The following is a 26,111-nucleotide window of genomic DNA, read 5'->3' on the forward strand; positions in this document are numbered from 1 at the left end:
GCTGTACACCCTCACAGCTTCTCACTGGCCATCGCTTCCCACAGTGGAAGCTCCTGCCTTGCTGGCATTACAAGAAGAGCCCACTGAAACAGCCCACGGGCAAGCCATGGGCTCTCGACCAAAGAACACTGCACACCTTTCCATCTGACACGTTGGCAGCTGGTGAAGACTCTGTAGTAGAGGCTGAGGGGAATATGTGGAAGCTGGCATCCCTGGGAGATCTCACAATCTCGTTCTGACGGTACAAGCGGTGGTGCCGTAGCTTTGAAACCCATGCATCAAATGAATCCTGTGATTTCACCTGGAGAAAAATTTACTATCAAGTAAGCATGCAAGATAATACTTTTCTGCACAAGATGTTACAATTTTATTTGTTTCTACTAGGATGCAAAAAACAGTGTGTATTTTTACTTTTTACCTTTAGGTGATAGATGTGTTCTTCAGTGTCAAGATCTATTCTACGAGCCTTTTTTTTAATAGACATGACTGATAAACCAACATCAATGCTCCCATGGACCTTTCCTTTCTGTATCTAAAATCAAAAAATCAGGGTACAAATTCAGAATTGTCATGCACTTTTTTAATATATTTAAGAGAAAATAATCTGGTACTGAAATTGCTTCCCATTTTATAAACATTTTAGCATAAAGCCATATTAAATAACAAAGCTGCACTCAGAATAACCACTTATAATATTTATAGTCAGAGAAAACTATCTCACAAGAAGTGCTGATACAAAGCCAACTCCAAAGTTTGAGTGTGTTAAGTGGTATAAGTGCACCAGTGCACAGGTACAGATAAGGGAGAGGCAGAGAAAATTAAACAATACTTGACACCTTGCTGCTACAACTTGATAGTTAATGGTATCAGATCTCACTAATTTACTGCTAACTTTTACATCTCTAGAATACATTGTTATCAATTCTTTGTCATGTCCACATATCTCAGAATAATCAGCTCTGGCTGACATAAAAATTGGAAAAGCAAAATACATGGTTGGGTTAATCTCTCAAGCAGCTTGATTCAAGAAACTATTTTAAGTAATTTAACTTATATTTCCATAGAAGTAAAAAAGGAAGAATTCTTGAAGACACAACCAAAATCTTCCATGATTTATCATTAAATTCATCAACAACTTTCATGTGTATACTTTCATAAATATGCCTAGAGTATGAGCAGGCTGAACTTCATTTGAAGTTTTAGTCTTCAGCTCTACTTACATCAATTGGTGACTTTGAATATTTCAAAATTCCATTATCCAGGACAAAAAACCTCTGAAATGATAAGAAAAAATCCAACAACATTCTTTCTTAATAAGCTGATGCAATTTAAACTGTGTACAACAATTCACCTGGAAAAGGATTGCCCGTAGCAGTTAAGGTGGTTGGAAGGAGAGGATAAATACAATATTAAATAATTTTCTTGCTTGTTTTTTGACAAAAATTATCTTCTAAACAAAAGAACCTAGATTCTCTTTTTTCAACATTATGTCTAGGTTTATCTTAACAAGCTTTGATAATGAAGGGTATTTTTTTTCTGTTTTCCAGTCAATGTAATAAACTGTGAGAAAGAGACTGTAGGACAAGATAATTATATCTGTTTCTTCATTTTGTTCCTGTTTTTCTTCCCACAAAATCTGGTCACATTTCAAATTAACAACCACCCTTCCCTTTCCAGAAACTGAGCAGTTTTTCCTAGTGCAAGATCTACATCTCAAGAGGAGGACCACTTGAGAGACCCTGATCTACCATCCAAAACTTTGTGCCTTATGGCAGACCTCTACTCAGTGAAGGACAGATGAGATTGTAACTCATGCTGAAGCCACCTTTTCTAGTGTTCAGCTAGGTAATACAGGTGTTAGTACCCAGCAACACCCCCAGGCCATGGGAGGGCTGATGTTTTAGGTGTCAGTGATACAGGGTGAGCCGCTGCATCTTCACTGACATGGTGACCAGGACTGGCCTGACCTGATGATGCCTGTGCTATTGCTACACCTTTATTTTGCTGAGCAGTTCTGACTTAGAGCAGAGGACAGAATCCCCTCTTCACATTGTATTTATCCCTAAATTAAAGCTGCCCTAGCTTGTCTGTACCAGATCACTCAAGCTGCTTTGCAGTCAGGTTAATGCAGACTTTGGCACTCAGCATAAAGACAAAGCCCAGCAAGAAACTGGACTTGAAATTACATTCACTAACTTGTGTTTATCATGACTAACTTAAAAACATGCAAAGTAATAGCAAATAATTCCTATTTTAGCCTGTAACCTAAAGCATTAATCTATGTTAAAAATCCAGAATACAACAAAATACTCTGCTTGATTGTCAAAGCTGCCATGACATGGGAAGGACGGACAATGGTTTCCTTAGGCAAACCTGCTAAATTAACACTATGAGCAGGTTCAGTAGTTAGACAGCAGAAAATCGCCCCCCAAAAGACGGTTCTAGAAATTATTAGTCACACAAAAGATGGTACCAATATCTCACACAGGGCAGGAAAACAGTGCTTTTCTCTACCCTAGCTGAAACCAGCATTTCTGGAAATACAACTTCTTGAACAAGATGTCAAAACAGCAGGAACATTTTGGGATTTTTTTTTACATAGGTATGATCACTAACAAACCTCACAAGAACACGATACTCATGTCATATTGCTCTGTCTCTCCAAGCTGCATACACAAAAGAAAATTGTCTTTCATCATCATTTCATTCCAAAGCACACTGCACTTCAGAGAATTACAAGTTCACCAAGTTGCATACATTATACCTGGTATGCTACTAAAAACATTCAGGACTGTCACACTATGACATGCAATGCTCAATTGCTAGCAGAACACTAACACAGCACATGCTGCAATTACTGTCTCTGAAGTTCCTCACTGGACTCTCAGCACAAAGTATTCTTATGGAAACTCCAAGATATCCAGGCCAACATTGAAAAAAAACCCAAATTTATGAACAAACCCAAAAGTTTCAAAATCTAAGTTCAGCATAGTTCCTAAGGTGAAATGTAAGGCAGAATAGAGAGGGATGCTAAAATGTGAAATACTGAATTACATTAAAAATTATCTACACAGGTAGCTGCTCTAAATTCATCTAGATCATCAGCAGTCATTGCCTTTACAGAACTGTGAAAGTTGGACTCCTCTTGTTCTCCTATAAATTAGTGCCTTACCAAAACAGACACTTAATCAGATAGCAACACATTAATATAATGCATTTTAAAAGTATGGGGGCAGTGGTTTATTCCATAAATTCTTATATAACTCATTAATTGATTTTTTTTGCAAGTCAGATTGATTTGTTGGGGGTGAGGGATTGGTGTGCTTTTTCATGTTTCAGCTGTGTCAGTTTGAAATCCATTAATCTGTCTACACTAAATTCAGATAGTGCCTAAGTATCTGGCTGCTGAAACTAGGAACTCTAGTTAAGTAAAAGAAAGCCAAAACATCTAATGTAAACAAGCACGCAGAAAAAAAGGGTGGTAGGTTTATGTATAACTTAGTACAACATCCAGAAAGAAGGGAGAAATTAGGAAAAAAGCTGTAATTTATACCAGTAGGGACTGCATTTGCACTCAGACCTAAGTAAGTCCCACAGTGTTTAGCAAGAAAAAGAACAAAGTTAGTGCCTTCCCAGAAAAAATACCATGCATAGTAAATTATTTCACTGTCTTTTGTGGTAAAATGCATTCTGTTGCAGAAAATTATCTACTAGACCTATTCTACTGTACTTTTGTACCCTCAGGTACAAAAATATGACTGAGCATCAATACCACACATCTTGTTGCTAAAAAAGAGAGTGGGAAATGCAATTATTGTGGTATGAAATAGAATTTATGAACACCAGATGTAAGGCTAACAAAAGGCAGAATCAAGCACGGAGATTTGTGTCCAAATCAACTAAACAGAATCAGGAGATTTGAGGTTGAGTTTTGGGGTGTTTGGAGGTTTTTCTAAATAGAGGTATCTTACAGCAAAAATGCATAGTGCCACTGCATGCCCACAATGAAGATTCAAATCAAGAAGACAAACAAAATTCAAGGACAAAGCTGAACAATTCTTCTGCCAGCAGACTTGAAGGGGAATGCTTTTTTGTATGAACACCTTGGATACATGGAAAAATCCCTCAGCTCTCTCTGCTGTGTAACATCAATGTAAACTCAATGCAACCTTAGAATACAGAGCTACACTTGGTTATAATATATGGGAAAGAACAAAAGGGTTACAAATTAAACTTCTAAAAACACAAGGCATCTGCAGTGTTATTCACAAATTCCATCTGGATTTATAATACAATCTTAGGCAGCAGAGACTGTGAATAGAGAGCCATGAACTGTGTCTGCAAATTAATTCTATACACAGGTGGAAGAAAAAGTCATACAGCAAAATTGTGGGTATTTATTTGACATTCTAATTTCGTCTAGACAAAAAAAATCCCAACTCATAAAATAAAGTAATAACATTCTGACTGGTTTATGAGACATTTACCTTGTGCCAACCTTTTAATGGCCATTTTCTCTTCTTCAGCATGAAACCTTCATGTTTATCTGGCTTCTGGACATTGGTCTGGCCTATTTTCAGACCCTCTATGATTTCCCAGCTGTCAGGTTCCTGGTGAAAAATCATGAAGACACATTGGTTAATTAATTTTGCACACACATGGTGAAAAATTGCACTTAAGAGTGGCACAAATTCTTCAATGCAAGACAAAGAGGAGGAGCCAGGCTTTTAAACCAACCTATTTAGGTACCAAACTACATGGTCACTGTATTGTGTCTAGCTGTATCTCACTTGAAACGACTAAATACAAATATTTTGGGATGTCTAACCCTTAGTAGGTAAGGTGTACAATAAGTGTCATTCGTGATATTTCTTGATCATAAATAAATTTAAATTTTCTGATCTTTTAAGTACAAGTTATATTTGTACTGGATGCCCCAGTTTTTCTTCCAAATCAGAAAAACTAGTAGAAGATGTTGCTTTATTGTTGCTTTTGAGTGTAGCTAGTGAAAATCTTCAAAGGCATTTTATGACAGAGTTTCACTTGCTAATTGAGTCTTCAGAAATCTGCAAAAGGATTTTTTTCCCTGCATTCATTTTCACTACATTATGAGAAATTTATAGGAAAGCAAACTAATTTTCTCTCTAGAGAAAAACACAGGAACAGTATCATTTGAGATACAATCAGTTGTTTGCCTTTCGTGGAGCCAATTAAAGCATATTTCTGGTATATAGCACTTTTTTTGCATGGTGACTGGTGCAGCTCAAGCCAGATTTACAATGTAACACAGTGAACAGGTAAAGAACAATATTTTTAAAGAGAAAAAGATGAAGTCATGTTTTCTCTTAGAGTGTATTTCTATACTCTTGCTACTATTGTAATTTTAAAAATTCTGCATCAATTTAAAAATCTCTTACTGCCAGATTGCTCAGACTATGTTTTACAAATTATACCTTACAAAGCCATAAACCTGCATTTTCTCAGCTGATCTGTCATAACTCCTAACAATTTTATGACAAGTTAACAAGAGAGGAAGGAGGTCATATAGCATTGAAACATTTAAGAGGAAAAAAAAATGTCTCCACATTTCCAACAAAATTGTTCAGAGCCAAGTGCTTTCAGTCTTTCATAGCACCTCCAAATAAATTACACAGCCCTGATAACATCAATATTACTATTATGAAAATGTAGTTACAAAATTAACAGAAAATTTCAAAACTAGAGTTTTCAAGAAGGTCTTGGTATTTTGAGAAGGATGGAAAGTGCTATCTCAAATAATAAATACTGCAGTAAATTTTAACAGAAATCTTTATTCACCTTAGTTTCCCCTGAATAACCATAAACTAACTATCCCATTGTCCATAAATCCCCGACTCAAAATGCACCTTTTTTTACTTCTCCATGTTTTGCTTCAATGTTCTATTTCCATTCTATACAATGGAAATATGTATTATTATTTTTTCCCTACAAGGAAGTACTTGGTACTTCAGGGGGACAAATTAAACTCTAAGTCCCCTGGGGCGAGCAGAGAGTCTCTGCATCTCTGCCAACTGATTCTTCAACGTATTGATTTCTCCTTTAGATGATCAGCTGCAGGCATAAGTCTTTTATCTACTAGATAACATCAGTATTGATTAATTCTCAGCTAGAAACCACACAATCTCATATAGCTATTCATTTAGACAAAAGGCCAGATACAGAGGGATAAAATGAGCAATTATTCAGTGCAGTGTGGATACTTGTCTCCTGCTGCATCAGTGCTACAAGCTGTTCTTAAAACCCTCCTAAAAAACCTAACTGTGCCTCATCCCACAGTTTTGGTGTGTTGAGATATGCCCAATAAAGGGCCATTATGAAGGAGAAACAAAAATGGGGGAAAAGCAGAGTGAAAGTGATACACTGGAAGAGTCTTCATCCAAGTTCTCAAGTACAGCAGCAGTATTTTAGGACTTGAGTGATTCCATAGGTATTCCATGAGAAACATCCTGTGCAGAGCAGCACAGCTGAGGGAAGGCACAGTTTTCAGTCCCTGGCTCTGCACATGCCCCCTGTATAGGGATTAAGGGAGCCACTACCAACTGCTTTCTCAAATTCTGACTGCAAAATATTTATTTTCTAAATAAAAAAGAATAAATAATTTCATTTTTCCCTGAATGAACAGAATACTTCCTTTCGAAATTGTTTTACCAGATGTTTCAGAACTTACAGATATTTAAATTCAGATTTTTCTTTTCCACCAAATATTCCACCACAGCACCTTCACTTTTCAGTAACAATCTTACCTTTGCATATGAAGCATCTTAAAATTAGGCTTTCTTTATGTGGAATTAGATTTGTTTGGAATCAGTTATTCCAAGACTGAGCAATTTACCCAGAAAGAAGTTGACTTCAAAACCCCACACACAAGGCTTCACCTTTTACGAGGGTGATGTCACCCTTGCACTTGCATCCTTTTCTCTGCCTCAGGAAAGAAAGTCTCAGCAAGAGCTTTTAAATTTCAAACTTCACACAAGGGATGTTATTAGGACATGTTTTTTAAACTAATATTTATTGGCAGCAATTTTAGATTTGGATATGATTTGTTCTGCTTTAATAGGAGAACTGAAGTATTTGACAAAATCATAGAATCATATCATATCCTGAGCTGGAGGGGCCCCACAGGGATCATCAAAGGCCCTTTTAGCCCCATATTCTGAGAAAGTAAAATTTGTTCCTGGGGCCATCAATGTGGGGAAAAAAAAAAAAGACAACAAACCAAAACAGTCCTTAATTTTGTTAATATAACATTTACTAAAGATTACTGGCTCTTCTCACACCTCAGTTATAGAACAATAAGCTCCAGGGCAGACTCACAATATACTCAATGGTAGAATCCTACAAAACAATCTGTCCCTGAAGCGTCAGTCAAACTACTCTGTAACTCTAGAGGGAAACTCACTGCCCAGACTCCATCCCAGGATTTTGCTTACCTTGGATAGAGAGAGATGATCACTTTCAAGGAACTGCTTGCTTAAAGAAGGGTCTGTGCTTCCTGAGGAAGCCTTTCGCTCCAAAATATGAACACTCTAAAAAAAAAAATTAAAGACAACATCATGGCTCAAAACATACAAAATACCACCCATCCATGGCTTAAATGAGCAAATGGTTTGCCTTCAGAGACAATATACTTCTCTTTCTTTATTACTGGGTTTTTAATTCATTACTCTGTTTGACCTAGAAATGATGGTGAACTAAAAAATGTCAGGAGAGACAAGTGATGCAGTTCTTACCTCTGTAGAGATTCAAAGTGATCCTAACCAGTCCTATCGTGTTTTCTGTTAATATACAAGACACTGAGTGCACATACCATGCACTCAGCACTGCCCTACATTCACTTCACAGAAGATATTACTGCCTTTAAAATATTCATTATCACTCCTTCGCATTTTGTTATTGGCTTCTCAGCTGAGATAAAGTAACACACTACAGGGATGCTTTTAAATAGATTACAGGTATTAACAAGTTACTTGCTGTGTCTCAGCTGATGGGCTTGCTGGTGAACATTCATGGAACACTATGATCTTAAACCATCACAGCTGGTTTTACATAAGACAATACTATAAAATTTTATATCTTCAAAACATTGTAATAAAAATTAAATACATAGTGTCACAACTAGTCCTGAAAAAACTGCTGTTCTTAAGAGACATCTAAACATGTCTTTCCATTTTCCAGAAATGTTTCACTCCTATTTTATAAAAGAAAAACATTATTGATACAAGAGAAAATGACCACAATCCTTATGCATGCATCTGCATCTCATTCTCTGGTGAAATTTTACTACAACTCATAGTACTATTTGGTAAGAATTCTACCACAACATGTCATTAGTATGTCTTTGGTATAAAATAAAACTACTTATTTTCCAGGACATGCAGCACAATGACAAACTTGCAATTGCAATTACCCTCTGAGAAGCATATGTTTTTCTCAACTGAAAATGCCAATTAAGTTTTGTTCCCAATTAAGTTTCTTTATATTGACTGAAGAAGAGATTACCCAGGTACCAGCAGAAGCAGAAACAATCAGGGACTATAAATGCACATACAAATGGCAGTGTAAATATTACCATTTATATAAATTATTAAATACATGAAGGGCCATAACCAAACTAAATGAAAATAAACATAGCTATTCATAGAAATGCATATACATAACACAGACCACATCTTGCTGCAGAGCAAGATACAGACCTTCATTGTTCTCTTTCAAGTTGCAACTGTGAATGAGAATAGGAGAATATGGGGAGTCTCTGTTTCCAGTGGAGATTAATAAGCATCCCTGCCACCATGAAACAATAATTAGCATTTAATTTTAGTTTCTTTAAATTAAATTTTACGGTGAAGAATGTGGAAAAGCAGCAGTATTATGTTACTCCAGGGACAGCTAGCAAAAACCTTTGTCATTTATGCTTTAAAAACTTCTGCTTTATCAAAGGACGTTCAACCTACTTATTTAGTCTAGTGTATTTTATTAGTCAGATGAAGAAAAAAATGTATATATGTAGCACAAGTGTCTATGTTACATATCAAATAATTTAATAAACTAATTTGAGCTGAGAAACACAAAGTTCCTAATGATAACGATAAGCCTTCTCACCGAATAAAGGAAATGCTACTTATGTACACAGGGTGATATCTTAACAATATACAAAAGAACCTAAATTTGTTCCTCCAAGGAAGATTAAAATGCCTCTTGATTAGCATAATCAGGATGAGTCCCAACTGTCTTGCCAGTTGTGTCTGGCAGGCAGGAATCCATCCATCCTGAGATGGAGCAAGGCCCAACACAGATGTTCTGAAGGTCTCATATGTAGCAGCTGGTGCAGTTTGTTGTTACATAACTGCAATTTCATTTTGTACCATATTTAGAGAGGAGTAGCCCAACAGCCCTTCGCTTGTCAGATTTCCAGTGACATTTTCAATTACATGATTTTCAGTCAGAAAGGTTTTGTGCCTTCTTTTTTGTCTAATTAGCCTTCAGTCATTACAGTTCCACTTCAGTTGAGAAATACATTATTAGCCTGCAGCACTTTAATGAATGCTGACTTATTCAACTATTTGTTTGAAAATTAGAAAATTAGCACCTTCTAAATAAAATTGCTTTCTTTACATTCCTTACTTCCAGGAGTGTTGGCTTGTTGTCTATATATGTTTGCTTTTCAATTCTCTTTACTCATGACCACAATAACATCGACACAAGATAATTTCTTTAGATTTGTGACACGTCTCAAGCATAATATAAAGAGACCTTACTTGATGCAAAACGTTTTCCATCAATGCACGTTATTTTTCTGCAAAATTACAACTAGAAATCACACAATTGCTTGACATGCTGAAAAGAAGTTAATTTTACAGTGAAAGAGCTTAGTCGTTCAGAATCAAAGAAATAAAAATTATTTAAATCTTGACATTATTGTCAAGGGGTTTTTTGTATATTAACCTGAAAAGCAGAGTTGGTAAAGAAGCAGGAAAAAAAGCTGATAAGAAGGAATAAAGAGACAGGTCAACACTGTTTCTGAGGTTTATTTATAATCAAACAAAGAAAAATTAATAATAATCCATTAAACTAGGCCCATCAATCAACACAGTATTCTTATTCCTCTCATCCCTAAACCCTAAAATACATTCAGGCAAAATCAATGTTGGCATTCCTTCATTCCAGACTCCTTTCGTATTTCAGGATCACCACACTGTAGCTGGTTTCTCTTGGAGGAAAACATCAGCATTAGGAAATTCTGTGTGCTCTTGAAAACTAATTCTAATAATTACACATTTAACTCAAATTACTATGTAATTACATTGCAAAATCTTGATTCTAACTACATTCCTTCCTTCATCTTTATGATTATCCACACATGCATTACTATGTGTCACACATTTGCCTCAAAATACCCCAGCAAACCAGTATATGGGGAACACAAATGTTTTTTTTTGCCCTACTTTTTTTTCCCCAAAAACATGAGGGAAAAGGAAATTGATGGAGAAAATAAAATAGCACTATGATGTTGCATCATATGCTCATCTTCTATGAAAGGAAAGAATGGAAAACATATTTTACAATATCCTTCCACGTATCTTGCCAACTTCTTTTCTCACTTTGTAATTCAATGACTCATACAGTTTGTTGTCCTGGTTTTGGCTGGGACAGAGTTCACTTCCTTCCAAGTAGTTGATGTAGTGCTGCATTTTGGATTTAGTGTGAGAACAATGTTGAAGGCACAGCAATGTTCTGGCTGTTGCTGAGTAGTTCTTGCCTAAATCAAGGACGTTTCACTTTCCCATACTTTGCCAATGAGGAGGTGCACGAGGAGCTGGCAGGGGCATGGCCAGGACAGGTGACCTGGACTGGTCCAAGGGATATTCCATATGTGTTCTGGGTTATTATTCCATGTCACAGAACACCAAGGACAGTGCATAAGCTGGGGGAGTTGGACATGAGGGGCGACCACTGCTGGGGGATGTGTGGGCCATGGTACTGAGCAGCACATGCCTCTCTTGGGTTTCATTTCTTTCTCTCTTGTACTTTCTTTCCATTACAGACATTATTATATTTTATCTCAATTATTAAACTGCTCTTAGCTCTTAGGTTTTCCCTTTTCTTTCCTCTGATTCTCCTCCCCATTCCACTGCCAGGGTTGGTCTTCATCAGACCAGAGGCTGAAGACCCTAACTTTTCTTTACTGGATCTTCCCTCCAATTAAAACCAGACATTAAACTGTTTTCACAGGAAAGGCAAGGAAAAAAAAGATATTTTGAGTAAGCAGAGACAGAATATCCAGTGAAAGACAAGTCTGACACTCATGCCCATCTGCAACACAGCAGAAGTAGTAGGGTAGACACAGACTTGACTGCACACACGCCAAGTTTTACAACCTTCTAAACAAGTTGTGACACATGCCAAGTTAATCTGCAATATCATTTGCAAAGGTTGTATTATTTTCAAGGTTATAACCTTGAAACTTGCTTTTTTTCTTAGGTTGCTTCTCAGCCAGCTCTGGCTTCCCTTCTCTTAATGTTGGAAGAAAGACAGATTCTTGAATATAATTGTGAGAGAAGAGTGAGTGCAAAGCAAAACAACCATATCTCATCAATGTATTTCTCCTTTCTATCTTCTAGCACAGATTTTTAATTTTTGTAAAGCCATCATGGTCCTATTCTTATCCTCAGTCTTTTCTATTGGCACTGCTCCATAGCTGTTCTTAGCAATCTCAGCATCAACCAACTGACAAAGGAACTTAACAATACTTTGTGAACAGCACACACAGTTAACTTTTTTTTTCTTCTTGCAACACATTCTCATCTTGTACAGAAATGTACTTAAGAGCAACATTTTCTCTTTGTAACCTTTTTACTGAAAGACAAGTATATATAAGATGCAGTTTTGTAGCACATGAATAATATCCAGGTATGTATGCCTACTTCTTTCCTGGGACATGCAAAATAAACCCTTCTTGTGTAACAGAAATGTCAAGGATTTGTTAGCTCAGGAGCTCTCTGTAAGGTACTTTTTGATAAATTCTGAAGACAAATAAGCTCTTGCTCTCATGAAGAGCTTCTTGGAGGGAATCATTAGCACAACTGGATAAAGCAGAAAAGAGCCATCTATCATTGTAACAGCAACCTTTCTTTTGCCAGAATGATGGTTTGGAACAAGCACCAAGTCACAGCCTGAGTGTTAGTGACAATCTTCTCCCTTTGCACTTATCTTAAGATAGCACAAACAGAGAAATTTACAGTGTCTGACAGAGAATTCAAATTTTAGCTAATGATACAAAGATTTTTTTTTATATGATTATTGAATAATCACAATTAAAAGGCTTGATATTTTATTAAATAGTCTCAGGCTACCAGTTCATTTTAATGATGCTGACAGGATTTGAAAAAAAAAAGGGAGGAAAATAAAATTACATATAGAAAAGAAAATCATTCCTTAATGTGTTAGTTTTTTTATGAATGAAAACATTCTACACATGAAAGGAAGTCAATGTTAATGCAAACAATAAATGAAAAAGCTGGACCTTGCTTTAAAAAGTGCACTGGTTCAGAAGAAAGACCTTTCTTCCTGTGACTCACTTCTTTCTGTAAGCTACTTACTTAGTCTGTCTCAATAGCCTTTAAACTTCAATTTATACAGTATAAAATATAGGAGATAGGAAGAAGAGAGCTTGAAAAAATTTTAATGCCATTTTTTTACATTAAATATTATTTTACTAGGGGAAAAAATAAGTTTTTATGTAATCACTTTATTTTCAATTCCAGGGTAAAGTATTTAATAAAACAGGAAGAGAATGTCAAAACAGCAAATAGCATTACTAATGCACACAGTTATCCTGTCTAATACATTTGTATATTTTGCGTGTGGATAATCCAAATCACACATGACTGTCTGGAAAACAGAAGCCTCTATATCATACCTGCCATCACCCTCCCTCTTCACCCTTGTGCCTTTCCTCTCCACTGAAGAAATGAAAACACAATCATGCTTCTCTTTCTTCTCCCCGATTTGTTTCCTAGAAAGCCTCAATGACACTTTAGAAGAGCTGCACTTTTTCCTTCCAAATTTGTTTGTGTGTGCATGTGTGTGTGTGTGTGTGTGTGTGTGTTGCACTTCAAGTTTTTGTATTCTCAAGGAAAGTGAGACATGCTTATGTAGGACATGTATGCATGAGGGAAAAAATGAGACAAGAGGAATGCAAAAGTGATCCTGTTCTGAAAATGCCACCTTAAATTATCTGTCATAATTTGTATGGGTAACTAAGCCTTTATGAGAGTGATTTCCCTGGTTTTGTAATAGAACATAGCTACAGGCACCATTTCTAATCAAACTGACATATTCTTAAAAAAAAAATCATTCTTTATAGCCTACATCTGAACTTCAGCATTCTCCATGCAACCTGTAAAGCACTCCTAGAGGCAGGATAACTCAGATAGCAATGCTTATGGAGCTCAAAGAACATGCACACACAGCCCGTGGGACAGCCTGGTATGAATGCTAGCACTGCTTCTCCTTGACTGCTCCAGGCTATTCTATTTCTTCCAAGCTTTAAGGCCAAGTCGTTCTCGGGAAGAAACAGCATCTCCACCTACTAATCCCCTGGTCTGTGCTCTGGATCTTGTCTCTAAACCACCATAGATTTGCCAAGGGCAGGAGCAGTCGTGATCCAAGCAGAGACACAGACTGCAGAGGCCCATCCCGTGCCCATGGACAGATGCACAGATGTACTTCTTCTGTTTGCTGTCTAGCTCTCAGGTAAATTCTAGGCAGAAAGACAGGCACAACATGAAGGACATCTGCTATGTGCCTGTAGGCTAGCTCCACACACACACACACACACACACACACACACACACACACACAGAGACAGCCTGATGCAGCCCGGGGTACTGGGGTCCTGGGCACGTGCTGCTGCCAGTGTGTGCCAGCAGGATTCCCACAAGGATTCCCAGCACTGGGGAATGTCTCATACTCTCAATGCACCCATCAGCATCACTGCTTGGGGGTCTGCCTCACCCCTGGGATCAATCTGTACCCATTCCCTCCAAGTCTCACTTGCAGGGCTCCTATCCCATCCCCAGACAAACCTGTAGCCCAGAGGGATTCACTTTGTAACTTTAGCCACCTTCTGATTGTGTCTAGAGTAGATGTTCGCTCAGCAATCTTATTTAAATGATAAAATTCTTACTGGTCTGAGATTTATGATTTCATTTTTAAAAAGTTCTATGGCATTGAACTGGACATAACATTCACATGAGTATTCTAGAGCTTGAAAAGTTACATTGCTTCAGACATTTTGTCACCCAATGCCTTCCAAACCTAAGGAACGTTTTCACACTCTATCAAAGGCACAAGAGAAAAAAATGTTGTAGAGTAGCAGCAACTAATCAATTTGAAGAATTATTGCGTGTTTTTGTCAACAATTTTGCCATTTTATTCTTTGGCTCCCTCAGAACATTTGCTTGCTCCAGTGAGTTGTTGCTTTTAAAGTACTCAACACTTCCTGCTCTAATCCGATTTCAATAGTTTTATGTGAAGAGAGTTAATTAGGAAAGCAAGCAGAAGAGAATTACATCACTGTAACAACAGTACTTGGCATTTAGTAGCCTCTTTAGTTTGAAACTCTCTGGGAGATTAATAATTATTATTATTAAAATAATTCTCACAAACTACTGCAAAGTAAAAAGGCTTCTAAAAGTCTGTGCTTTGCTGCAGAGCAGAGCTAGGAGTGTGGCTCAGTGTTCTCAGGTCTGTGCTTTGTCTACCAGACAAAACTGTCCGTCCTTGCCTTTCTTTCTTTTGAAGTCACAGAGACAGGAACAAGTGAAATGTACAGGTAACTAACAAGAATATTTTTCCCAGATGTCACATCAGGCTGACAGCCGTGAGCAAGCATGTAGGCTGCCACCCACTTAAAAGGTAAATAAATGTGCTCAGACATCTCTTCCACATGGAATACATTAGGTTATATCACACTGCAATCTTGTATGAGCAGCACTGTCTAAGCATCTACAAAATGCTGATACTCACCTTAGGAAACACCACTTTCAGGAGTCTACTTTGATAATTAAAACACAGTGGTTGTAAAAAGCTAAACAGGCATTTTCCAATGCAGACCTTTAGGCAAGACCAGAGCCTTGGAATCACACTCTGCTTTTAAATTACATGGCCAGGTAATCATCTTCAGCCCAAAGTCAGTCCTCTGTGAATCCCTTGTGTACACCTCTTCTATTAGTCAATACTGCTTGTACAGAAGGTAAAAAAAACCCAACCCAAAACAAACAAAAAGCTGTATTAAAACCTGAAAAGCATATCGCTGCTCTGGAAAATCTTTTTTCCTCTTCCTTTTGAAATATGAAATCTCTCCTGGTAGAAAGGTGACCACATAAGGCTAAATGCAACAGGACCAAACGTTTTTCTTCTTTTGAGATTGATGTGTAGGAAAAGGATTTGTTGAAAAAGCAAACCAATAAAGAAAAACACAAAAGGAGCTAGAGAACAGCTGATGACCTCTCCTCCATAAAAGACCAAAAAGCAGATTAAGACATTGGAAGATAACTCCTCACACTTCAAGTAGAAAACATTGCTACATCCATTTTTATGTCATATATTAACCAGCCTTTAGGTGGTAGTCAGAAAAGACAAAATCTCCCCTTTATTCACAGTTTCAATATTAATGCTCTCCTTCTGTATCACTCCCTCAGTTTAGCAGCCTGAGGTCAGGCTCCAATTTGCCAAACTACACATTATTAACCCTATGATGTATTTACTTCTTTCTTCTCAGCACAATATTACTACACACACATTGCAAAGAATATATAATGTATGTCTTACCAGCTGCATATTTAGTCAATAAATAAAATATAGAATATTCATAAAGAACTTACACCCATAAAACTGAATATACAACATATGATTCTATCATATTCAGCTGTACTTCTAAGAGTTGTTAGTTTTCCTCCATTTTGCTGTGCAGCAGTTTATAGCTAGCCTTTTCAGAGTTTCCTAAGGGTTGAAACACAAGAATCTGCCTTGTCAGTATGACCCACAAAAAAGGCCATCAGAATTGCACTTTTTATGCTACCTTTTGTATGAAGACTCTTATTGACAGTGGAAGTGACAGTTTTCATGCTTTGCAACTGTTCCACATCAGGAAAAACTGTTGCTGCTCCTTTTTGAAGTATTCCTTATTGAGAGTATCACAACTGCCTTGTTACCTTGTCCAACTCAGGGGTTAAACAAAACAGATGGTTTCTGGGCCTTTTACTGTCTAACCATCCAAATTAAACATGGTTTTAACGAAAATGAATGACAAAAATCTGCAATCAATTTTTAGTTATTGCTGACTTCATTAGTGTATTCATTTATCTATTACTTTGTCATGGAGCCTGCAAATTGGCAATGTCAAAGCTTTTGCTGACTGCTAATTCTCTTAGGTGATGTATATTGTACAAATAAAAAAGCTATATTAAAATGCCAGCATTATATACAGCACGACATTTTCCACTCGTCCTGAAATGATTTATCATAGTCTTGTTCACACCCATTCAGCCTCCTGCACCATAATTTATTGGGAAACTGTTCCATAATTGCTGGTATGACTTTGACAAGAATTATATGATGAGAAGGTTTCAATCATAAACCATCTAGAAGTATCCAGTGTTATCCTCATATATGACAATAAAAGCTACATTGGCACTTCATCCAGTCACATCACTTTCCATATTCATTTATATTACAAATTCGGAAGAGTTCTTTTCCACTAGGTAAAGTGGAAGAGTCCAAGGAGGCAGCAAGACAGAATTTTAAAGCCTTTTCAAAGCAAAATCCAACAGGCCCTGAACCAAAATCCCCTACTCCCTAGTTGTCATTGTGTTTGGGCAAAAGCCTATGAAAACCAAAACATGTAAAAATAATACCACAAGCAAGGAAAGAAACTAAAACTGCAGTTGTTTCAGTGGATGAAATGGATGTTTTGCAGTGTCTACAAGCACAGAGGAATTGTGCATGCTCCTTTCCCTGGGTACAGCACCACTGCAGCTCATGCCTCGTTGCACGCTGCAGCTCCGTTCCTTTCTGCAGGAGAAATTGCTCACCATTCACTGTCCTGCCTTTAACACTGAAAGAACTGAGGCAAAAAACAAACACCCCAGAGTAGCCCTTGCAGTGCACATTTACATGCCTAAGTACATGGTTTAACATCGTCACACTTTATGGGATCCTCTGGATGCATCACACCATCAACCTTTATGGCATTATTTAAAATCATGCTTCACGTTTCTGTGATCAAATACGGACTTAAAGTTAAGCATCCATTTCATTACGATGACAGGTATACCTTACTCTGTACCGTTGCTAGGGTAACAGATTTGTTAGCCACTAGATTTATAGTAAAATGCATTCCCAAGAGGATTTTGGTTTTATTATTTGTTTTAAATTCCTAGGTTCATGGTTGCGTCAAACTACGTAATAACAGAGAAAACTTAGAGAATATGCTCTTATCTGAGACCAGTAGCTCCTGTAAGTTTTGCATTTACCTTCTTTGAGCTTAAATGTGAGAGATAAATACACCGATGCTTTAAACAAATTATATCAAAATTCTTGCTCCAGATGGAACTAATGAAAAATTAAAAGGTTATATCCTAACCAAGATTTAACTAACAAATGCAGCTATCCAAAATCCTGTACACTGTGAAAAGGAAAACACTTATCACCTGTGAGAAAATACTTTTTGGATTTACTTAAGCATTGGAAATGATCAAAAAATTCCACACACATTTCCTGCCTGTTATTCAGCGTACATGAGAATTCTTCTCCTGATTTAACATTCAAAAAAAGTACCTTATGGTGAGACTATTTACATTCAAAGCTGTAGATTTTACAGTTTTAGTTAAAAATTCTTAGGTTTCAAAATTTTCTTAAGAGGTAAGGGAAGAAAATTCCTCAGCAGCAGCTGAGAAAATAGTATCAGAACTGCCATACAAGTAGCTGGGAAAATATTCCTAAGTCAATGATTTTTATTTGATTTTTTTTTTTAAGTTATTTGCCTCTTTTTCATTAATCAGAGTTTTAAAATACATTTCTGTTCTAATCAATTTTTCTGTATCAACCTTTGCATTTCTAAATTATATATGTAAGAACTTTTCTGAAATCTAGTAGATAGCTCTGATATTTTCTCAAGTGCTCCCACTGATATCGTGGCTATACTGTACACCCAGCCCTCAAAAAAAAACCCCATGGGAAAGCTCAAGTCATTTTGAGGGGAATTAATACAGTCTTCATCTCAAAGAGATTCTGGAGAATTACATCCACATAAACAAGAGTCTCTTAAAAATGGAAGTCTAACATAACTGGATTAGTACTCTATGAGGTAGTACAATAAGTGTTAATTTGTAGTGAAATAAATATTTTAAACATTAGGTGCTTAAAGAAAGGATGAACAATAGGGTATTTAAACTGAATTACCACTTTCTAAAATGATAATGCATCTCTGTTGTTGGATTTACAAAAGAGATTCACAGATGATACAAAGCAACTTTAAGCAACTGTAGGATCATGCTGCCAAAGAAACCACTTCCCAAAAGACTTCAGAGCATGTTTCCTACTTGAGCTTATATACTTCCATGAGATTATATACTTCCTGTTCCAGTGCTGTACATAGTGCCCATCTTGCTTCTAAGTCTTTTTCCTTAAGCCACTTAAGGAAATTGAAAAAGTAAATTCAAAAATCAACCATTTTTTTGCTACAGTGCTATCAGCTAATGCTATAAGCAAGCAAATCTAGAGCTAGCAAGAACTAAGAGCCACATTACAGAAATAAATGTATCATCCCACCAGATGGTACAAACAGCTAGAATATTTCCTTACCTGCCTCCTGTCTCTCTGAGATGATGATGAAGAGGAGGCACTTCTATGTGATGGAGTGGATGTTTTGTGAGCTGGAGATATACTCTTCTCCTCTGAACTCATCTTTGCAGCAAACTTGTATTAATGATCTTGTGCTCTTATCACTCATGGACAAAAAGGCAGGGGATAGTCTTCTGCATCCTTCTGTTTCACAATTTATGGATAGCCAAAGAGGAAGTCAGTCTCAGCCAAACTGCACCTTAATAAAGAAAAATGTGAGAGAAGCAGTGAATGAAGATACCCTCACTCCAAAGTAGCTCTGCAGCAAAGAAATCTGTTGACTATTTAATCCAACACATCTCCCAGTCTTTTACTCCCCTTCCCAACAACTACCCAGCACAAACACAAATGCATTGTTCTGCCTTCTCACAGAAGATGAAAGTGGTATTATTTCAAAAAACCCTAAGGAAAGGCTTAAGCAATTTACAGTAATTCTCAGGCAAAGTTTACAAACCCTTGATAAGGGGGCATTATCCTGCATAACATGACATTATCAAGTAACTCCTCAGGACTTCCCTTAGAGCACAGATACGACTGAACACCCCATTATAATCTGTACCTCATAAGAATCCTGCAGTTAGATTAAGAATTCTGCATTTTTTTAAAAAGCAGGTCCCTCTCTCAAGGGTGGTGCCTTCACCTGCAGCCTCCAAGGCTGTACTGAGGCAGGGGAGTGTGGGGCTGGGGGTTCATTTGGCTGCTGGCCAGGGCTCGCCCAGCCCCGTGCAGGGGGTGTTCCCTTGACTGTTTACTCAGCCACTGCTGGGTACATCACTGCTTTACAAATAGCAGAAAATTTCTCTCACTTCTCTCCACCCAAACCTTTAATTTCCACCCACAAACAGAAAAACAGATACTTAGAGCATCACAGAGGATATTTGTGTCAATAAATAGCCAAACACTACCTGCCAAACCCTATTAAAACGCTGCAAGTACATCATGACAGTTCAGGAACGGAGCTACACTTCTCCACGTTTAACAGATCACCGTGATCTTGCTTCAGCTGACTGATACAGTGTCTGCTCTTCCGTTAACCTTGGATAAAATTGTTCCCTGAATGAGATGTTAGCTTCAGGCAGATGACATATCTTCTCCCCTGCCCTCCTAATTTTGAAATAGTGCCCTTCCACATTCACTGTGCTGACAGCACACCAAGGGTCAGCACAGCACAGCTAGCTGCAGATGGGTGTGAAGAAAGGTGCTGTCCTGCACCATGTTAAATCAGAACAGGACAAAAATACATTAACTCTCAGACATGACTGCACACTCAAGAAATGATGCCATATTGAAGACAGAGCTCTAGCTTCTCCTGACACAATAGATATCCATGGAAGAGCACCATCCTGAGCCCAGATCCTCACATAGAGGCAGCTAAATAATTATCTACCTCAGCTTCTGAATACTGCACCCTAAGAAACTCCCTCCTGCTGGAGCTGAGATCTGTGACAGACACCTTTTCTGCTTGCCGTAGTAAGGGAGAGTGGAATGAATGCAGTTGATTAGTTACCAGTGCTTTTGAAGTATGAATATCATCCATATCTTATGAATGAGCTTCAATCTCCATCAAGGAGTCTCCCATAGAATTACAAATCCCACATATTATGCAGAGAGTCCACACAGCATCCCAGTGACATGAGTGGGAGGACATGGCTGTTCCAACAGCACAGGCTGCCCACATTCCCTGAACATCTTGGCAAATGCTGTATTCTTTTCAGGATGACAAGTTCCTGCTAGAAGATGGGTTATGCTGGAGCTGCCAAAGCCAGCTACAAGACAAGAGGTTGCAGGAAGAAAGAAACAAGCTGCACAGCACATTTGTTCCAGAACTTCAGAGAGAAAACCTAATGAAAATGAACCCAAAGAAAGGCTTTTCTTTCTATCCTAGCATACCAGGGGACTGCTGATCTAGTTTCACAGCATTTTCATATCCTACAAATGTATCAAAGAGGGATACCAACAGGGATATCTCAAGGTCTATGCAATTTTCATTTAAATCAAAAATCAAATTTAAAAAATCAGAACAAAATATAATCCTAGTTCACAGAGCTGTGAAGAACACTAGAGTTATTTAATAGGAAATCTGCAGTCACTTTCAGCTATGAGGTCATTGAATTTTTTTTTAGCAGAGTAGCCTTTGGCCAAATGAAAATCAAACCCTTTTTAAAACAGCTGATCTTCACTCAGTTGACTCAAGTGGAAAAATTTATATTTAGTAATAGCACAGAAGGACAGTGGTCTGGCACTTCAAGTGTGTTCTGAAGGCTCTCAGGAAGCAGGACATGTTTTTGTAAGAAGCAACCACAATGCTAACAAGCAGTACACAAGAAAAACAGTTCTGTAAATAGCTGCCAAGTTTGGGATTCTGTCAAGTATGGACTTTTTCTTTCGAAAGGTATCAAATAAAAGTAGTGGCTGACACTTGAGCCAAGCTCCACAATGGTTCTATTGCACTCTCCAAGCACTAAGAGCTGAACCTAACCAGCAACTTGTTAAACCACACTGACTTGTGACCACAACAAAAGAAAAAACGTCAAAAATACTGAACTACCCCCCTTTGCACTAAAAGAAGCAAACATTTCTTCTTGCCCTATTTCACAGCAAAAATAGCTTCAACACTAAACCACTATTACTTATGCATAGAAATTTCTGATTAAGAAACAGTGCAGTTCAGGGTTAAAAGTCAAAAAAAGACAACTGGAGTATTTCAGAAAACATGCCTTGTAAGCACTGCAAAAAAAAAAAAAAAAGCAAATTAGCAAGAGTTAGCACAGAGCTCTTTCTTATTGTTCTTGAACATTGCATTTGGATTCTTTCTATATTGCTAAGAGTCTCTCTTCCAATTTTGGCTTAAAATTTGAGCAATAGATCTTTTTTAGAGCATGTTAGAAGGAATAAATCTAGTGGAAGTGACATAAAGAGATGCCAGTCTCTCTGTAACTATGATTGAAACAAACAATTAGAAATCTAATTTTTGGCCAACAAACTGAATTTACCAAAATGAAAATTATGCTTTTGAAGCATTTTTCATGGCTTTTCCCATCAGTCACTGGCAATTTTGCTATTGATTTCACTGGGAACAGAAGCAAGTCCTATACCATGGTAGTATGTTTCTAGAGAGTAATAGAAAATCTAAAAACACATTCAAAAACGATGATGGTGGTGTTTGGGTGAGTGAGGGTGACCTCCTGGTAATTATGCATTTCTTCTGATACTGTTTCCTGACAAGTATAAGTATAAATTTTATTATCCCTTTACTTCACAGCAAATATATCTTCTACCTATAAGTATTTTAATCAATTTCATTGGAAATCAATCGGAAAAAAAAAAAAATTGCATAGGCAAGGGTAACAGCATTGGCTGCTGGTTATTAATTGCTGCATATCCAAGTAATATCAGCTTGCAGGCTGCATTTTGCACATACCAATTCAATCCCCCATGAGCTGCTCAGAACCACCTGTCAGTTCAGGACCATAAGTGGATTCAGCCTAGCAAATGTGACAGGGCATTGGCCTGCTTTAAAGTTGTTTTGCCATGAGTTCCCAAGGCAGGGGTTTCATTCATTCATTCATTGCTTCTAGCACACAAGAAGAGACAGACAGCTTATAATGCAAAAAGCAGACCCTGCAGAGAGATTCTGGCCATTCAGAAGGATCATGGGCCTGGCTGCGAGTTTTGTCCTTGACTTCTTTTGTTGCAATCTCAACTATTTTGAATTTCAAACATGATAATTATCTACTGGTTCTGCATTACATTGTCTTTTAAGTTATATACTTATTTTTTATGTAAAGTGATGTATAGAGAAAAGTAATATGCCCAAAGTCACAGAGAGAGCAAGTCTCAAAACATGCAGTGACACCTTTTTAACTCTGATGCATAAGGAAAAATACCCCGTGCCATGATTTTACATCCTCCAGGTGAGAGAAACACCTATACCTAATTCTTTTGATAAAGGAATGAAAAACTACCATGCAGGAACAACATAAAGAAATTATTTACTACACTAAAAATTTTTTATTGTACAGTTAAGAAATAATTTCTACTTTCTTAAATATTTGGAATTGAGTATCTCTTCTATAACTAAGAGACATCTTGCAGTTCTTCCCTACTATATATTTTTTAAAGCTAGAATTGAAGCCAAGGTATGGTTTTCTCAATGTCTTTGTGGTGGATCTCAATTGTTACAACTTGTCTGGGCCTGGGGGACAAAAAGCTACAGATTCTCTATTCTTCATCCTTTCTCTACTTCAACTCAGATTTGAATATTTTTTCCTATATTATTATAGTTATTTTTATCTCACTTATTCTCAGTTCATTAGTGGTGTGGTTTGGGACTTCTCCCCCACTCCCACCCTCTAGTTTCTTAAATCAAGCATTAAACAGATCTCAAAAAAATTTCATTCTTAATTTCTTTTCTGTCATCAAAGGGTTACTGTCTTTTTCTGTCCAAATAAACAAAGGAAAATGACACTTTATTTTTCATATCAGAAACCACTAATTTTTACACTAGAGATATTTTGCTTACCAAGAAGTCCTACTGTCTACGTATGAAACAAAATTATTTCAAATGCATTAAAATAAATGACCAATCCACTACCGAGCTGTGGAGTGTGATTATTTTTATATAATTAATTAATATTTTATTTTATATATTCACTATGTATTAAAATATTAAATTAGTTACAATATACATTATATATATTAAAATATTTAATTAGTATTACACTTAAATAGCTTGAAAAACAAGGAAGTGCTGAGAACTACTTAGCCATTTCTCATCACCTTTCCTCCTGGGTTACAATGTTTCCTTTACACCTTTTCAAATTATTTCCTGGAACTTTGTGTGTTGAACTGCTCAGTAGTATCAAAATACTGAAGGAGACACGGAATCTTCATAGAAAAATTCTTTATTCTTCATGCTCTTCAATGAATGAACTACATTGTATCTGAGGTTGTAGAGATTGTCATTATCTGAAATTTCATTTTAAATTTGAGTATTTTTTAGCTACTTGCTAAAATTTAAAAGAACAAAAGGGAGAGGAGTAATGAAATGGAGAAAGGCTCTTTTTACTGGGGAGAAAAAAACTGTTTTGAATCACATGAGACATTGCACCAGGGAGTAAACTGGGCAAACACTTGGATACACAAGGTGTATAAACCACACAAAATAATTGGGTGACACAGAGCAGAAAAGCAGCATGTGGAATTGAATACAAGCAAATTAAAGGCAGGAGTATTTGGCTATCGTGCTTTATAAGCCATCCCTGTATGGCAAATCCACTGACACCCATTAGGAAATCTCTGTCCTCTCCTACGATCAAAAAATGTTCCACCAAGCCTGGGCAAGTGCACCAACTGCAGTGTTTGTGAAAAAGCTATTAGCAGAAATGATGAAAAAGTACAGATATGTAAACTGTATCAATCCAGAGTTATGAATAAATGCATGTCATATAAAAGATAAAGTTTTCAATCAGTAACTCAAAATGAAGTCTGGACTCAAATAACAGACTTCTGTGATTAATGTTATGTTGCTTCTCACTCTGATTGAGTCTTTTCTGCAAGAGTGCCCTGAATACTTCAGTGTTTAATATCTCTTGTGGTACTGGAGTAATTTGAGAAGACAATTTAGAGCACAGAGATGAATCTTTTGACATAAATGAAACAAAAGTATGCAACTGTCACTGGCATTCATTCAAGGAAAACATTCAAAGTGATCGGGGGCTGCTTTTCCCTTGGGAAGGAAGAGGTTTTCTGTGGTGCTGTGTAACACAGGCATTCGATATTTGAGCACCCACTGAAGGCCAACCTTTGTTCTCACATAATGAGCAATATGTGACTGCCTCTCTCCCTCTTACTGCTGATCTTCCATGCAGGGAAATCGCAGCCACTCTTCTGTTACAGTACATGAATGTTGCAAACATAAAAATACAATGGAAATAAAACTTGTCAATGCAATAGCAACAATGTGGTGATTTAATAGACCACTCACTATTGGGAAATAAGCAGTTTGTTGTTTCTCTTTTTTGACAACAATCCCCTTACAGATATTATTTGAGAATCAGCCACGTTACCTTATCAAAGTATTAACTTCTTAAGAAAAGGTTTTCATCAATTCATTTTAAGTTTTATTTGGAGACCTGTGAGCAGTCACTGATTAAAAGATAGCAAAACAACACTCATGATTTATTTTGAGGTCCAATATTTATAAGTAAGAATAAATGAGGTGCTACAGGAAAAATGGGAAATCTAGATAGCACTAAATTATTTTTAAGGTAGAATATATTAGAATTCATATGACTGTATTACCATTGTTCTTTCCAGGTATTGTTAAGAACTGCATACTGAATGTTTGGATAACAAATGTACATGTCTATTCTCAGGCATTCATAACAACATTGGCATATGCAAAGTCTCAATCTGATATTATGTACAGCAATGCATACAGTGCCTAAATACTGCCATAAATCATTCTCTATCCCATATTCAAGATGCTCTAGATCCTGCCTGTAGCTAGGAAATTAGTTGCATGCAGCATTACCCTGGAAAGGAGCTCTGATACAGACCAAACTGCTGCACTTAGCACAATTTGCAATTTCTATGATCATAGAATCATGCAGGTTGGAAAATATCTTTAAGATCATGTCTAAAGACCTTTGACCCCATGCAATGCTACAGGCTTGGAAATAAGAGTCTGGAAGCCCAGTGGAAAAGGACCTGGGGGTGCTGGTCAGGAGCCAGCTGAACATGAGCCAGGGTGTGCCCAGGTGGCCAAGAAGGCCAGTGGCATCCTGGCCTGGATCAGGAGTAGAGTGCCAGCAGGATTGTCCTCGCTCTCAGCACTGGTCAGGCCACACCTCGAATCCTGTGTCCAGTTCTGGATCCTTCACCAAAACAAGGACATTGAGGCTGTCCAGGGAAGCAGTGGGGTCACCACCCCTGAAGGTGTTTAAAAGCCATGTAGCTGCAGTACTTGGTGACATGGTTTAGTGGTGACGTGGCAGTGTTAACTTGTGTTCTCATTCTATGATCTCACAGGTCTTTTCCAAATGTAATGATTCAGTGGTTCTGGGAAAGGCAAATTATGGATTCCCAATTGTCAGCAGCAGTGCTGATGGTCTGCCTGAGTGTTGACCAGCAGCCTCTCTGCTGCAGGGTGATCCAGGCTCATGCTC

At 37.3% G+C, this 26,111-nt stretch overlaps 1 protein-coding gene across 3 annotated transcripts in view; it reads right to left on the bottom strand.

Moving 5' to 3' along the window:
- The window catches only part of OSBPL6 (oxysterol binding protein like 6), a 90,427-nt gene that overhangs the window by 28,552 nt on the left and 35,764 nt on the right, over positions 1-26,111 (bottom strand). For all 3 annotated transcript variants that reach the window (XM_088167966.1, XM_088167964.1, XM_014890060.2), the window contains exons 2-7: positions 18,904-19,141; positions 7,470-7,565; positions 4,488-4,610; positions 1,221-1,274; positions 419-532; positions 137-301 (exon numbers count right to left, since the gene is read on the bottom strand). In XM_088167966.1, the coding sequence (XP_088024092.1) occupies positions 137-301; positions 419-532; positions 1,221-1,274; positions 4,488-4,610; positions 7,470-7,565; positions 18,904-19,005 (654 nt within the window). In that variant the 5' untranslated portion in view covers positions 19,006-19,141. The remainder of the gene's footprint in view (positions 1-136; positions 302-418; positions 533-1,220; positions 1,275-4,487; positions 4,611-7,469; positions 7,566-18,903; positions 19,142-26,111) is intronic.

This window comes from Sturnus vulgaris, chromosome 7 (genome assembly GCF_052056855.1).
Source record: "Sturnus vulgaris isolate bStuVul1 chromosome 7, bStuVul1.hap1, whole genome shotgun sequence".
NCBI classification, from domain to species: Eukaryota; Metazoa; Chordata; class Aves; order Passeriformes; family Sturnidae; genus Sturnus; species Sturnus vulgaris.